Source organism: Sander lucioperca, chromosome 7, assembly GCF_008315115.2.
Source record: "Sander lucioperca isolate FBNREF2018 chromosome 7, SLUC_FBN_1.2, whole genome shotgun sequence".
In the NCBI taxonomy this organism is placed as follows: domain Eukaryota; kingdom Metazoa; phylum Chordata; class Actinopteri; order Perciformes; family Percidae; genus Sander; species Sander lucioperca.
Genome location: NC_050179.1, coordinates 2,014,438 through 2,030,154, shown reverse-complemented (window position 1 = coordinate 2,030,154; position 15,717 = coordinate 2,014,438). Strand labels below are relative to the sequence as shown.

Genomic DNA, 15,717 nt, shown 5'->3' with positions numbered 1-15,717 from the left:
TGCCTCCCAGCCAGCCCCCAATTTACCAAAGCAGCCTGAGGAAAATATGTGCTTTTGTGCTTTGGTCATGTGTCTTATGTATGTCACGCTTTCATTGGGCTTAGCTATTCATTGCAGCCTGACCAGAGAGATGAGCCTTAGAGAGGTCAGGTCAGAGCCCTGTCAGAAAAAAAAACCCACTTAAAGATCAGAGAGGAACCATTAGGACGAGGCCTAACTAGATAGATCAATCCATCGTGTTCATTAGAAGGCGAACAAAGTGACAGGATGCCCTGTGCAGCCCCAGGGTTCCTGGTTAATTACTCTAGTTTCTCCTGTAGAGCTTCCTTCCCTCCCTCTCCTCCCTGCAGCTGATTGTCTTGTGCTCCTTAGGCCATGCAGTAGTTTTAATGGCTTCGTTATCTCTCTCCCTCACCTTTCTCACTCCTACCTACCCAACCCACCTACCTGTGTCCCTTCCCCAGGTGCCAAACTCAGTGCACAAGCACCCCTCAGTCTTTCCCGAAATGCGGCAGGCGACGCCCCTCACTTTCGCTGTGTTACATGGACATGTGCCTGTGGTGCAGGTAGTGACGTCCTCTCTTACCTCTGATTCTCTCATCATGGCCTCTCGTTGTGCTTCAGCTCATGGTTGGTCATCATTGTCATTTTTGTCATCAAAGCTTCTTGGTGGTGATGATGATAATGGTTCTCCACTACGAGTGTTCTCCTGTCTCTCTTTTTTTTGTTTTCATTTGATGCTGTTTGTGTGATGTACAAATTGGTCTTTGTATCTTTAAAGAGGGTGTTTATCCAGTCAACCTTTAGGTCTGAACAGTTGTGATGAACATGGCCTCCTGTCAATTTCCATTTTTGAGCAAATGGATCAGACGGCATTTAGTGAGTGGAAAGTGGAAACACAGCGGTCTAATTGTTATCGAACCCATTTAACTAATTCAGTTTGTCCTCTAAATGATCCGTTTGAAATCATTCAATTATAATGGAAAATGTTTAAGCCATGTGACGCCACAATTTCCTCTCTCAGAACATCAGCTAAAAGAAAGAATGAAGTTAAAAAGATTAAATGTTGATTAAAACCATTAAGTGTATTGCAACTAAATGTGTAATAATTTCACACTCAATTTTCCAAGATATTAAAGGTGCAATATGTAATACTGACAGCTAGTGTTTAAAATAGTTACTGCAGTCTCTGGAGAGAGTCGTCCTCCCCAGACTTGAAGTTCACAGAGGTTGCCAGGCTGAGACCGCAGCATCCACAACAATGTTGCTAGATGCTTGTCTCACATAGCCAGACATTACTTCACAGCACAGCGGAGTAGCTAACGTTAGATGCTGGCTATATTGACATGAAAGCCTGTGCTCACGTGGAGCTCTGTACCCAACTGACAGGCACACTTTTTTGGCTTAAAATTACGGTAGGGAACACTAAAAACACAACAACCTCGCCGTCCTCTCCATCTGACGGACAGACACACTTCCTCTGCTTAGAATTAGCTACGGTAGGAACCGCTAAAAATAAAAATACCTTGCCGTCCTCTCCACCCGACTGAACATACTTTATTGGCTTAGAATTACAGCAACAATCGCTAAACACACTGGAAACTCGTGGTCCTCTCTTCCCGATTTACAGCCCCCCTTCTCTTGGCTTAAAATAACTCACCGTCGTCGGCTACGGCCGCTGAACAGGCTACACGTTGTAAACAGCCATGGCCCGCTTGCCTGGTCCTCCGGTAACGTGTCTCAATGGTTTTTGCGAGTAACCAACTCAGGTACTCTAGCTATATAATTCAATGGGAGTACACAAATGTTGCAATTACATAAAATGCCTGTACCTTGTTGCTGTGATAAATTACCCTGAAGCTAATACTTTCCTGTTCAGGAGGAAATTAGCCAACTCGGTGTCCTTTTGGGCTCTAAGCTGTTTCCATCTTTCAAATACATCTTTTACTCTGGGTTTGTTAAATCTCTTGTCACGCAACTGTTAGAAACATGCCGGTATTTTTAGGTCGGGTAGAATCTATCTCCGTTGATCCTGTTTGTTTGTTTGCTGCTTTCATGGCTGTGCTAACGTTGCAGCTGTAGCGCGCTGGGTTCACGTTTTTACAGGTATATCTGGCCTGGCTGTCAAACTGGGCAGTTGATAACAACACACAGGCCAAAACACAGATATTCCGTCACGGAATGGAAATTCCAAAAGGAGAAAATACTGGCATTAGCATTGTTGTCAGACAAGATAGTATTTCAACTTAACATTGGGGTCATTTTTGGATTTATTACATGAAAAAAGCATTACATATTGGACCTTTAATTTTAAATGTTCATTGTATGCATGTAGTATTGTATTGTATTAGATAACATAAAGTTATGAGATTCAGGAACTTGTTTAGGTTATTCTCTCACTTACTAATTGTTCCCCAGATAGATCTGCAACATAATTTATCAATGATGTCTTTCAGCCAGTGTATGAGCAGTGTTACTTCAAAAAAGATCATTATAAATACAGTATAAAATAAGCAACAAATGACATGTTAACATGTTAGTAACAAATCAATAAAACAGTAAACAGATTTGTGAGTCTATTTAGCCTACTGTCAAAATGTGGCTCATAGTTATTACTGCTGCATTTGCATTTAAAAATATCCGCAAACATCTAAATATTAATTTGACATTTTGGGAAATAGGCTAATTTACATTTTTCAGGGACTTAGATAAAAATATTTATAGTGGTATCAATCTTTTCATCCAACTCTCTGCAAGCAAATGTGTAAAGTGTATTTCCCAAATATTTTCCTTTAAATTATGTAAACATAAAAAATTCAATTTGAATCTGAAGTTTAAAGGATTTGTGAAAGTAAAAGCTGTACAGGCAGTGTAAAAGTTAAATATTAACTATTCCCTATACTGATGTTTTTGCATGAAACAAACAACAGAGAGAAGCTGAATTCTAGACTGACTTTATTAGCCAACCGACTCTTCCACTTCTCCTCACCCTCTCTTTCTCCTTCTCTCTCTCTCTCTCTCTCTCTCTCTCTCTCTCTCTCTCTCTCTCTCTCTCCCTCTCTCTCTCCCATCGTGCCCCCCCGTGTCCCCACCCGACCTCTGCAGCTGCTGCTGGATGCCAAAGCCAACGTGGAAGGGTCCCTGCAGGATGGGATGGAGAACTACACAGAGACCCCGCTGCAGCTGGCTGCTGCAGCAGGTATACAGAGACACAGCGTGACTCCCATCCTCTGCCTCCTGTCCAACTGTATTATAGCAAGCTGACAACACCAGCTGGCCATCTATAACCAGCTGATAACAACACCTGACTGTCAGCATGATCATGGGCTGAGTTATGACTTCAGAGTCATATTTATCCTGGGGGCTGGAAAAATAAAGACAAATGGAGACATGCATGCAGAATGATGATCGAATGTTTGCATCACCCTCATTTTTCTGCCTTAATCCTATTGTGGATAGTGTGTGTGTGTGTGTGTGTGTGTGTGTGTGTGTGTGTGTGTGTGTGTGTGTATATAAACTCTGCCAATCTTTTTTTTTTATGCACAGGTAACTTTGAGCTAGTGAGTTTGCTGCTGGAGCGGGGGGCAGACCCAATGGTGGGAACCATGTATCGCAATGGCATCTCCACCGCGCCGCAGGGAGACATGAACTCCTACAGTCTGGCAGCAGCTCACGGACACAGGTGGGTTACACACACACACACACACACACACACACACACACATTCATGTTCCATCATGAGTACACACTCCGGAGTGAATAAACAGAGGATACACAAGTATGCTCTGTTTGTACTGTGTATTTAGCATATAATCTTGTTTATGCCCAACATAAATTTGACACCCTATCTGTTGAACTGGTTTGTGTCATATGTTAAATACTGTAGGACTAATTGCACTTATTGTGTGTTTTTTTATGTTTTTGCTGCTGTTCCTCTTCACTTAACTTTTTGTTTGAGATGGTACAACATTGAGACTAAAAACAGTACAACCATCTTGAATGTATGAAAATTAAGACTTAATAAAATACAGTGGGGTCTCAATGGGCCGCACATTACAGCGCTTAAACGACATTTCAACATTTTTAAAATTCATGAACTTCCTTAACCTTAGTCCTCTTCACATTCAGTGTGTTGCAAATATTGTGGGAATCTTTGTCCATTTGCCTAGACCATAACAGTTCAACATGTTAGTTTTCTCCTTTTGTTAATAATTCATAAACATGTATGCAGAATCATTTTTGGTAATGCATTTTACAAAGCCTTTGCATGTTTAGCTGACCTGCTTTGTACTTACTAAAAGACTCTATGTTATGCTGGCATTTCATTATAATTAATTGAAAGAATGCCAATAATACTGTGTATGTTTTCCCTATGATGAGTGACAAATTACATTGTTCTTTCCTTGAAACTTCTTGCAGTTTATGATGAATTTATATAATATTTTGAAATGCTGCAGTAAAACAGAGCATTATCTAATATTCCCCTATGAGTGTTTGTTTGTTGAGCAATTTCCACCACACCTGGTACATGACACCAGTGTATTTAACTCTATTTGCCAAGAATACACCAGCTGCATTGGGTTGGGCTGCTATTTATGAGATGCAAGTCAATAAATCAAATAGGCATGGTCTATCACAGTGGCACTCACTCGCTGACTTTTTATCTGGTTTTCACAAAAAGACACAGATATTGGTGACAGAAGCTTTTCTAATGAGATGTATTCAAGTTGGTCCACATGAAGGACCAAACTAATTGAAAATGTGTCTCTGTAATTGCACAATAGAAATTAAAAACATAATTTGAACCTAATAGGTGGGTTTAAATATGTTTTAAGTTTTGGTCAAGTCCCTTGAACCTGTTTAACACCAATTAAAATAGATTGTCCATTCTACAAACCGACAATTCTTTGTAAGCCTTTCAAGATATATATGTGCCTATTTGCATAAAATTATAAACTTTTGCCCTAAGGATTTGTTTTGTTTGTTTATATGCACTAAGCATTTGTTTATCAAACCTTACTTGTTAATTAAAACTGAGCTATATGCAGCAATAACAATTAAAGCTGTGAGACATTTAATTTCAGATCGCCATGGTCTATCATAACTCAGTGACAGTCATATCACTTTTCATTATTAATATGTATAATAATCCAAATGCACCTGTTTGCCACATGTGGCCGGGAGACTCATGCAATAAAAAGCAATTAAAGAGAGCCCTTTAATCTGTACCGACCAATCAAATTAAATGTTGCTTTTGTTTTTGTGCTTTTGTTCTACTAGAAATGTGTTTCGTAAGCTGCTGTCCCATACAGAGAAAGGGAAAGGGGACGTCTTATCCCTGGAAGAGATTCTGGCAGAGGGTTCGGAGCTGGAAGGTAGAAGTCCGTCTCAGATTGACCTGATACGAACTGGGAAGGCCAAACTTAAAGCCCTGAAAGAAGCCATGTACCATAGTGCAGAACATGGGCACGTGGACATCACCATAGATATACGGAGCCTCGGTTAGTTTCTGTGAACACTCTCTAAAACATGCCTATGCATTTCCTACAGTATCACATTCTGTATGCAACATTTATACCTTCTTTTTGCATGTGTGTGTGTGCGTGTGTGTATTAAATGATTCATGCGTGTATACCTGTGTAATTATTTCCCAGGGGTTCCGTGGACTTTGCACACTTGGATGGAGTCTCTGCGCACATGTTTCCATCAGCACCGCCGACCTCTGATCCAGGGTCTTCTGAAAGAGTTCAGCTGCATCGAGGAAGAGGAGTACACTGAGGAGCTCATCACGCTTGGCCTGCCTCTCATGTTCCAGATCCTCAGAGCCAGCAAGGTACTGTACTGTCTGTGTCACCTGTTAAATCACTGTGGTTTCAGCTGTGTGAGGTACCACTTTATATACAATATGTCATTGTTCCTCCAAGGGTATACTCTTTATCTTTAAAATGTTTACATCTTTATTCTTCTTCTATGCTTTCAAACATATCCGCTCTGCTCACTGAGCTCCTCTCTTTTTGTATGATTGTCATTAGGTAGTCAGGTCATCAGCTTCACAGAGACTGACAGAGCCCCAGAGGCCTACTCAATATCAATAACCTAAGATGATAATGACTTATGACAGGCCTCCTCGCTCCTCTCTGTTGCTGCTCATTAGATCAGGGCCCTGTCTCATTACTTAAGCTCATGATCCCCATGGTAGGCCATATTAGATTTAAAACAGCACATCATTGTCCCGTCTGTCACTTCTGTTTGTTTTGCCTTCTTAGCCTTTACGTAGTACTGTACTGCCCTGCCAGCATGCTAAGTTGTGCTGTCATTGCTGATTTCACAAAAAAACACTGCAGTGTGCGCGCGCACGCACACACACACACACACACACACACACACACACACACGCACACACGCACACACATGCACACTCACACTTTTATAAATAAAATACACAAGCAGAACTGCAGAGACTAATATGCGTGTGCAATCTCTCTCACACACACACACACACACACACACACACACACACACAACGCACGCACACACACACACACACACACACACACACTCTCTCACTCATACCCTCAGGCCCATCCTAGCCTTCAGTGGATTGCTGCGGTGTCAGTCCTTGTCTCTGTCTTTGCTGATGTATGGTGGGGACAGTGACCCTCATCTCTATGAGGGCCTCAGGGACCCCTGGCACTGTGTGCTCCACTATGAGAGCCTGAGACATCAAGGTAGGGCCGCTCATCTTTCATTGTCTGCTGTCCTCGGCCCACTGAACCCTACCTTCAACAATTTACTGTACTTATACAGTTCAGTTTACAGTAATTCAGTTAAGTTCAGTTAAGTTTGATTCCATTCAATTCATGTAAATTCAATATTTTTTTAACTGATCTATCTATCTATCTATCTATCTATCTATCTATCTATCTATCTATCTATCTATCTGTCTCATGTTTTCACACATTGTGTCTGGCGAGTGAATGTGGGGGAAATTGCAGAAATGCACATTTGTCCCAGGTGGAATAGGTGGCTGTTACAGTAATAGCTGTTTGTTGGCGTCATGCTTCAGTAAGAGCAAGCAGCCTGACTGCACACGTGGGGCTTGTAGTGTCGCGCACGGCTGCTGCAGCTGAATGGCACTGCCCCCTCCTTCTCCCTCAGTTTTAGCACTGCACACACGCACAAGAGCAAAGTTAGGTGTAAGGGTAAGAGGATCTCACTCTCCTGTCTTTCTCTTTCTCACACTGCTACAGTAGCTCGGCCTGTCATGGTGTTCCCCATTACAGTAATCTCTGAGGGACTGAGGGTGTAAGAAATCAGCATGATATTCATCTGATCCCCTTTCAAAGGTGTGAGATAGCCACAAACACGTGGCGTATTGAACTAACCGTTTGAACAAAGTGAATGCTGAGCGTGATACAAGGCTGCAGAAGTTAAATCGCTTTCACTGTGCTGATAATTGTGTTGGGGATGTTTGTGTAGGAGAGGAGCACTAAAATAGGTACTTGAGTTATTGCGTAACATGAACTCCGGGATGTTGGCTGAGAACTGCCCGCCCAAGCAGCTCTCCTCACCCTCTGATGTTTTGTTCCTCTTGTCTGTGTTTTGTCAGAATGAGGTGATTAGCCAGCAGCTGTCTGCGATCTTCACACAGTGTTACGGTCCTTACCCCATCCCCAAACTGGCAGAGATCAAGAGGAAGCAGACGGCACGCCTGGGTGAGGGCCGGTCTATTTAATTATTTTCAATGCAATATCTAAACTATTTTTTTTAAAATACAGCACTAAGGCAGCACAAGCACTATTTTTGTTTTTGAGTCAGCTGTAACGTACTTGGAAATGCATAATGCGGTAAAATGCAAAGTGCACATAACACCATCTAGTGTTCAGAGACTGGAATAGAAAAAAGTAGCTGAAATGTGTCTAGAATAGAGAGATCTTCAACAGTGGGCCCCTAGGGGGTCTTCAAGAGTTACTGCAGGGGGGACACCAAATTATTGTTAGTTTTTGGAAAGTTTTTCATTACAGAAAAATACTTTGCACATCTGTAATGTGAGACAGGTGCATTGGAGGGGGAAAAGTTAGTCAAAAGTTGCAAAGAAACTCCCGCACACTGTCTAACTTGCAAAAAATTAATTTTAATAGTAAGCAACGATTCAATGCTAGACCATCTAGCATGAATTAATGAAGGGAGTTTTTTTTGCAACTTTGAAAGTTTTTTCAAAAATTCAAATGTCTTAACATGAATCCAACAAATTATTAGCAAATATAAATATTAGTTTGTGAGGAAAAAAAAACAAACATTGATGATAGGCCTACTACTGATAGGTAAGGCAGTCACTAAGGTAGCCATGCACAGATCCAGTTAATCCTAAGGATTTACTGTGCCACATGTTTTACATTAAAACATGATTTATAAAATCATACCAACAATTATTTTAATAGCTTAGTATTCTATGCACTAAAAAGGTATGTAAAAAGGCTTTAGGCCACCCTACACGTTATTGAAGGCAGAGTTTAATATGCAAGTACATTTTAAACAATAGGCTATATGTAGTAGGGGGTCCCTGCTCTGTTTCTCTCTCAGTTAGGGTTCCTTGGCTTAAAAAACGTTAAAGACCCCTGGTCTAGAATGGTCATTAAGGCACACCCCATGTGCAACATGGCATGTGTGTGTGTTGTTTTTTTGATAATCAGAAAAAACATCAAGATTTTCTGGCAACGTGTCTTTCAGATCCTCACTTCCTGAACAATAAAGAGATGTCAGATGTGACCTTTTTGGTGGAAGGGAAACCTTTTTATGCCCACAAAGTCCTGCTCTTCACAGCTTCCAGCAGGTACACTCACTTTAACATTTAAATGCTTTGAAATGCACAAGTACAGTAATATGTATCTACAGTCATTTTTCTAACATTGCATTCTGCTGTACATTATATGGTGACTTCATGAAATCTCTGAATTGTGTAACTGTATATTTTAATATAAAAACATAGATAAATTCATACAGCAATGACTAAACATTTGACATGCTGTTGAGATGTGACATCAGTACTGTACATTTGTTCTTGATGATCCATAAAGTTATAGATTGGATGTCCATTTCACTCTCATGTCATGCTACATTAATGATATAACCAATCAGTCCTGTCATTAATGACACATCACTCCTCAAATGTGTTGTTGACATAATGTCCTCAGAGAAAACATAAAATAACTTAAAATAAAACTATCCCATTACTGTACAGTGGCTTACATCTTCTCCTTCCAGGCTATAAGCTACTGTATATTATTAAGATTTATTCCCATTCACAGAGTGTTAAAAATGTAAATAAAACACGCCAATGCTTATCCTTTCAGTTTTTACTTTCTCTTTTTCTTTCTGTCAAGGTTTAAATCTCTACTAGCGAACAGACCTTGCGGAGAAAACACGTGCATTGAAATCAGCAATGTTAAATATCACATTTTTCAGGTAATGTAAACGAGGGGCACTTTTGAATCATGCTTGAACCACACTTTCATACTACTTCCTACATAAATTCATAATGGATTCATCCTTGTATGTAAGCTGCAATATGTGTCTTCTCTTTTCAGCTGGTGATGCAGTATCTCTACTGTGGCGGGACAGAAGCTCTGCACATCAGGAACACTGACATTATGGAGGTTAGGTTGTTATTACAGCTTTTACTGCAACTACTTAAAGGACAATTCCGGCGCAAAACGAACCTAGGGGTTATTAACTGATGTGTACCTACTCTGTCGCTCTCTGGGACATGTTTTCCCATACTGTCTATGGAGATTCCACGTTGCACGGCGTTTGACTAGTCATGACTGGTTTCCAAGATGGCTCCCGCAAGTAAACATGAATGCAACTGTCTTTATAATCCATCTTTTTTAATAAACTATCTGTACACTTACAACGTTGTCAATGCTTCGGTTCACATTTCGAGCCTTTTTAGTGGTATTAAATAGCGATTGAATTTGAGTGTCCCCATGCCCTACATACTAGCATTGTAAGCTAACCAGCGGTCCGCGGTAGCCTCGTTAAAGCTCCAAACTCATTCGATTAGCATGAAAACATGTCCCAGAGAGCAACAGAGTAGGTACACAACAGTTAATAACCCCTAGGTTCGTTTTGTGCCAGAATTGTCCTTTAAGGTCACATGTGGATATTGCACTGTTCACATTTTACAGTAATGTCTGTGATAGAATACAAGACAGGTTGTAAACTTTAATTTGAGTTGAATGTGTGTGTGTGTGTGTGTGTGTGTGTGTGTGTGTGTGTGTGTGTGTGTGTGTGTGTGTGTGTGTGTGTGTGTGTGTGTTTTTTCAGCTTCTGTCTGCAGCCAAGTTCTTCCAGTTGGAGGCGCTGCAGAGGCACTGTGAGATTATCTGCACCAAGAACATTAACACTGAAACATGTGTGGAGATCTACAACCACACCAAGGTGCAAAAATAGAATAGAATGAATACATGCAATCTAATAATACAGTACGGTACAGTGCAGAAAACAAGCTATGCTACATAGCAATTTCAGGTGGTTTGGATATTGTTGCACATTAAAGCTATAGTGCATGATTTCTGTGTCCCCTATGAGGAATTCTAAGTAACAACAATTCTGTCGGTGCATCCACATGATACAAATCTTCCGTGATCACGCTTCACCCCAAGCCCTCCTCCACGCAGTAGCTACGTAGTCAAGGAGGACACGGAGGATTAAAAAAACATAGGGTGACCAGATTTCCCAGAACTAAAACCGGGACACTTTGCGCGTGACCGTAATGCTCGTGCACGCACACGCTTTTTAACGTAAACATGTGCCAGCCCAGGTCAGACATAGACACAGACAGATTAGACACAATTTTGCCAACAGCACACATAGGCCTACTGCTCACAACATAATGGGGTACCTCAGTTAATATTCAGGAATCGTCTTGGTATGTAGCCTACATATCTAAGAAATAATATTAAAAGACATTCAGTGAGTTTCGTGTGGAACCAACTTTATTTTTCAGAATTAAAGCATTCTTTTGGAAAATGCACCCACTGAACTTTTCACTTTGTGAAAAGGTATTTTTCATTGCATGGCACTAAACAAATTATTTGGAACTGCTGCCACTGGCTTGAACTAAAGTTATAGTAACACTTTACAGTAAGGGTACATGAATTATGAATTCATGCTTTAATTAATTTATGATTTGTGCATTACTTCATTCCTTTATATCTTATGAATCATCAGGAATTTACATGAGTTCATAGCCTCTCATTCATAACCTCATGCATGAATGATACATCAACTACAGAATTAGGTAGGGTGGGTACATCGTCATGCACAAGTTGTGTTCAAATCAGAATTTGCACAGTGATGACCAAATGTTTTTGCAGAAAAATAAATAATCATGATCATGCTTAATAATTCATAATGATGCGCCCACGTACCTAATGCTTTAGTTGATGTGTTGTTCATGTATGAGGTCACGAATGACAGACTATGAATACGTCAATTCCTGATGATTCATGGGATATTAAGGAATGCAGTAACACATAAATCATTAATTACATAATGCATAATAATACATATGCCTACATCAATTAATGCATGCATGAATTCATGATAATTTATGTACCCTTACCGTAAAGTGTTACCAGTGTTATTCTAACCAACAACACACACACACACACACACACACACACACACATGTAATCTCATTTGATAGAGCAGATAGCTTCCCTATTGGAAACATTAATTCTGTATATTTGTTAGAGGAGTGAATTTGCTCAAGAATCACTTTGTTGGCTGAAAGCCTACTGTGAAATTGCGCACAAGTGTCAGCAAAATTGGCCCGTGTGACTAGTATTATTTATTACTAGTATTATGCAGACGCAGACCGCTACGATTGACTGACACACACACACATTGTTAAAATCATATGCTGGACGCTTTATTAGTCTTTCTACATGGGTTTAGTTAATCATCAGGCTATAATAAGACCACGTCGGCTATGTAATCGCTGACAACCGGGACAATTTCATAGTGGTTGGTGTAAACTGTAAAAAACATGATGAACTCTTTAGAAAAGGTAATTATCTTTACTCAATTTTTCTGCACGTGAAAGTCACCGGAAGGCACCAATTTCTAAATACAGCCATGCTGAGAAATACAGAGAGAGTTTTGTGGAGCAGATACTCTTATTAAGCTTTGAATCAACTCATTTGGCAATGGCTTGAATGTTTAAATCATTATTATAAAAAAGTTTTAAGTTTGAGCCAGAAATTTTATCTGTAATGTCTTGAAAATGTGTTTTCAGTGATAAACAACCATGTTTTTTTTTCAACAGTTTCTTGGCGCTCCAGACTTGGAGTCCTATATAGAAGGCTACTTCCTGAAGAACATGTTAATCCTGATCGAGTTGGAGCCATTCAAACAGCTGCTGTACAACGTGCCTCCAGATAGCCCCGGCTGTGACATCCTGCAGGACCTGGAGAAAACCCTGGCCGTCCGCATCCAGTCCATCCACCTGTCCTCCTCCAAGGGATCCATCGTCTGATCTCCTGACCTTTCTGAACACAGGAACATGACTTGTGCTGACTCAGACGTGACACTGTATTGAGATGAAAAGACTTGGGGGGCTGTCCAGTTATGATCTCTGTGAAGCTCATCAGTTGCTAATGCTTCTTGTTATCCTAGCACAGATGGTCTGTCAGTCTGTCTACCATGTTGATATCTGTCAACTATGAATTACAGTAACATACAATGGGGTTGGGTACTGAAAGCCAGTTCCACTATGGAACTGGTTCCTACGCAACTGGTAGGAATCGGACCGGATTAGAATGCAAATTTCAGTTCCTCATTTCGGTTACACTTAATGTGTCGACTGAAATATTTTCCCTCTGTCGCTCTGAAACGGACGTAAAAATATCACACTTTCTCTGTAGTCTACCGTTAGCTAGCTACCGTAAATGTAGGCTACTTTTAAAATGCCGTATTTTCCCTCTGGGCTCACCAAAACGGACGTAAAAGCATATTAACCATTAAACTTTTCAATTTTTCAAGAATCAGTTTAGGAATCGGAATCGTTTTAAAAGTACCGGTTCGGCATCAGAATCGTAAAAATCCAAACGATACCCAACCCTAGTCATAAGACAGCTGTATTATGACACAATTTGCCAATAACATCACATCAATGTAACAATGTCCCTCCTTCAGCAAGACTTTCTCAGCAAGTAGTACAGTCTGCTTGTTACATGTTGAACCGAATGGATCAGGTGGGACTACAAAATGTAGACGAAGAGTTGCAACCAACTGCAACAGTTAGAGCATCTGAATACACAATTCCAATGTGTTGAGACTATGGACCACCTCATCGCAGTGTAATAAGCTATCAGTGAATCCCTTGCTGGCTTTGTGAGGAAGAACTGTGGCCTCATGCTGTGATTATTTGCTTAAACATATGGACCTGTACAGTGTAATTCATTTGTATATTTGTCGGTCATTTTACATTATCTGTGCTGATTACTCTTTAAAGCCAAACAAGACAAACAACTGGCAAGTACCTGTAATAGGGATTTTCACCACATGACTTTGGGCAACTGGGTGGGAAAGACCTTCCTCCACTTATACTGTGTAAATATTGTTCATAAAAAACAGAGCTATTGATAATGTAAGTTAATGTATATATACAGTATATATATATATCCAAAGATGTTTTCTCATGTGTCTTACTGTTGGATATTGCTGTAAAAAGAAGAAGCTCATCTCTAAAATATCTGTGTTTAAATGTTGCATGTCAGAGGGATGACTGTGTCTTCTGTTTTTTTCTGTTGGAGGATTACATTGAGGAGCTGCTTTGACACTGATACAGCTGAAAATTGGGCAGGGATATTTCTGTCATCAGCATGGGTCACTAAATGTGTAAAAGTCAAATGGTGTCGTCATTTCGTGTGTAAAAGGCTCCAGGCCTGGTTAGTCCTGAACTGGGAACAATTTTGGTGTCAGCTGTTCTCCAGGAATTGTCAAACCACAATACTTGTATATGTGTGACTTGATATATCTTTCCTTTATAAAGATTAATATAAAGAATACTAATATATAAATCCGCTCATAGATTCTACAGTCTCTCAAAACCATCCTCGAGGGGACAAATTATACAGTTTGATGCCAAATTCTGAAGCCTCTTATTATTCAGCTAGAAGGTTATGTCTCAGCTGGAAGGTGGTTTCATGTGGCACCCGGCTGCACACAAGCCAATGTAGACTTGGATAGGCTATAGTGATTTTTTTATAATGAAAAGAAAAAAATAGAATGGCATAATAATCAGCCATTTAAAGTGAATCACTGCATATTGTTGTAAACTCTTCTAACATAGCGGAAGCATTTTAGTTGGTAAGCTAACACCAACAAAGCTAGCTTGCTAATGCTACTTGGAAGTTTTCCAGACACATGCTTCTATCTTAATAATTATTTTCATCTATAGCCTAAATGCATGACTTTTGTCTTAATCAAGGTACCACGATGGAAGTCTAAGACGTCTTGACCATTTGGATATGTGCATCATTTAATGTTTCTTTTCTCATAATGTCAAACAAACCAAAACCTTTCAATTAGCCTTAGCTAGCTAACTTAGGTTGTGTCCAAAAAAACACTCCCTTGTTCATAGGCAGCGGGTGAGGTGGAGGTTTGGGTAGGCTAATGTGGGAGGGAGGTAGATTTGGATAGCCCATGGATGTATTAAGAGAACTAGGGATAGGATAGCCTAGGCTGCACATGATCCTTGGTAAAAAACCGCTCTGAGGACGCGCATGTTGCCGCTAAATAGGATATGATCCGTAACGTTGCATGAAGACCTTATGTTTTGAGCCGACAGCTGTTTTGAGATCGCTGGATTAATGGCCATCTTAAATAAAAAAAACAAGGAGTTCAACTTCCGAACCAAGACGGCACTGCACCTCTTCTCTTTTATGGCCTAATCGAATAACGTTACACAGTCAATGGCAACACATCACAATAAAAAGCTCTACGACCTATGAATATTTCACTGAGAGGTTAGCTACACAATAAAATACATTACAAAAATAATTATATTTTCCACACATGGCATAAACTAACCATGTCTTGCCTTAAAGTAGCAATATAATTTACGACATTGTCATCAATATATTTTATGTAGCCTGATTATTTTTTTAGTCCACTCCTGAATCACCCATTCCCCCTTTCCCGACACTGCCTTTGAATACCATGACAGCCAAACAGACGAACACAGAGAGCGGCCACAGTGCTTCAGAGGCGCATTCAAAAGACGTAAATAAAGGTGGACAAGGTGGTCATAGCAACAAAAGCAGTAGGGTATACAGGAAATACACAAGGGTTTGTATGCTTTAACTTTAGCGTAGTTGTGTGCACAATCAGGAACGTGCACAGACATTTTGGGCGGCAGGGGCTCAAGGAAAAAAAAAAAATATTTAATGAATAATTATTTATTTGAAATTTAAACAAAACATTTAATATATTAACATAACTCTGAATACCTTACCAATTTATCTTATTTCCATTACGCAATTGTTTAATAGATTTAATAAATACTCAACAAAATAATCAGTTCACACAGAGAGTTTTTAGTATTCACCAGGTTAATCACAAACAGTAAAGGAAACTCTGCCACAATGTGCATGTTTTCTATGACACTAGTATATATTTAGAATAGTGACTGCACCAAGGAGAGGGAAA

At 40.0% G+C, this 15,717-nt stretch overlaps 1 protein-coding gene across 3 annotated transcripts in view; it reads left to right on the top strand.

Annotated features, from left to right (window-relative positions):
* btbd11b (BTB (POZ) domain containing 11b) overlaps window positions 1–13,917 on the top strand; it is an 86,669-nt gene extending 72,752 nt beyond the window's left edge. Inside the window, exons 7-19 of one of the 3 annotated variants that reach the window (XR_004897816.1) lie at window positions 465–566; window positions 3,106–3,199; window positions 3,547–3,682; window positions 5,281–5,501; window positions 5,655–5,833; window positions 7,610–7,715; window positions 8,731–8,833; window positions 9,384–9,465; window positions 9,588–9,656; window positions 10,327–10,440; window positions 12,332–12,750; window positions 12,784–12,787; window positions 13,130–13,917. Coding sequence is in view for 2 of the 3 variants with exons in the window: in XM_031283114.2 (XP_031138974.1) it covers window positions 465–566; window positions 3,106–3,199; window positions 3,547–3,682; window positions 5,281–5,501; window positions 5,655–5,833; window positions 7,610–7,715; window positions 8,731–8,833; window positions 9,384–9,465; window positions 9,588–9,656; window positions 10,327–10,440; window positions 12,332–12,541 (1,416 nt within the window). In the remaining variant the exon portion in view is untranslated. Of the gene's footprint in view, window positions 1–464; window positions 567–3,105; window positions 3,200–3,546; window positions 3,683–5,280; window positions 5,502–5,654; window positions 5,834–7,609; window positions 7,716–8,730; window positions 8,834–9,383; window positions 9,466–9,587; window positions 9,657–10,326; window positions 10,441–12,331; window positions 12,866–13,129 lie in introns of those variants that run through there. The other 2 variants (XM_031283114.2, XM_031283115.2) reach the window with 2 other exon arrangements.
* Window positions 13,918–15,717: the final 1,800 nt, after the last annotated feature.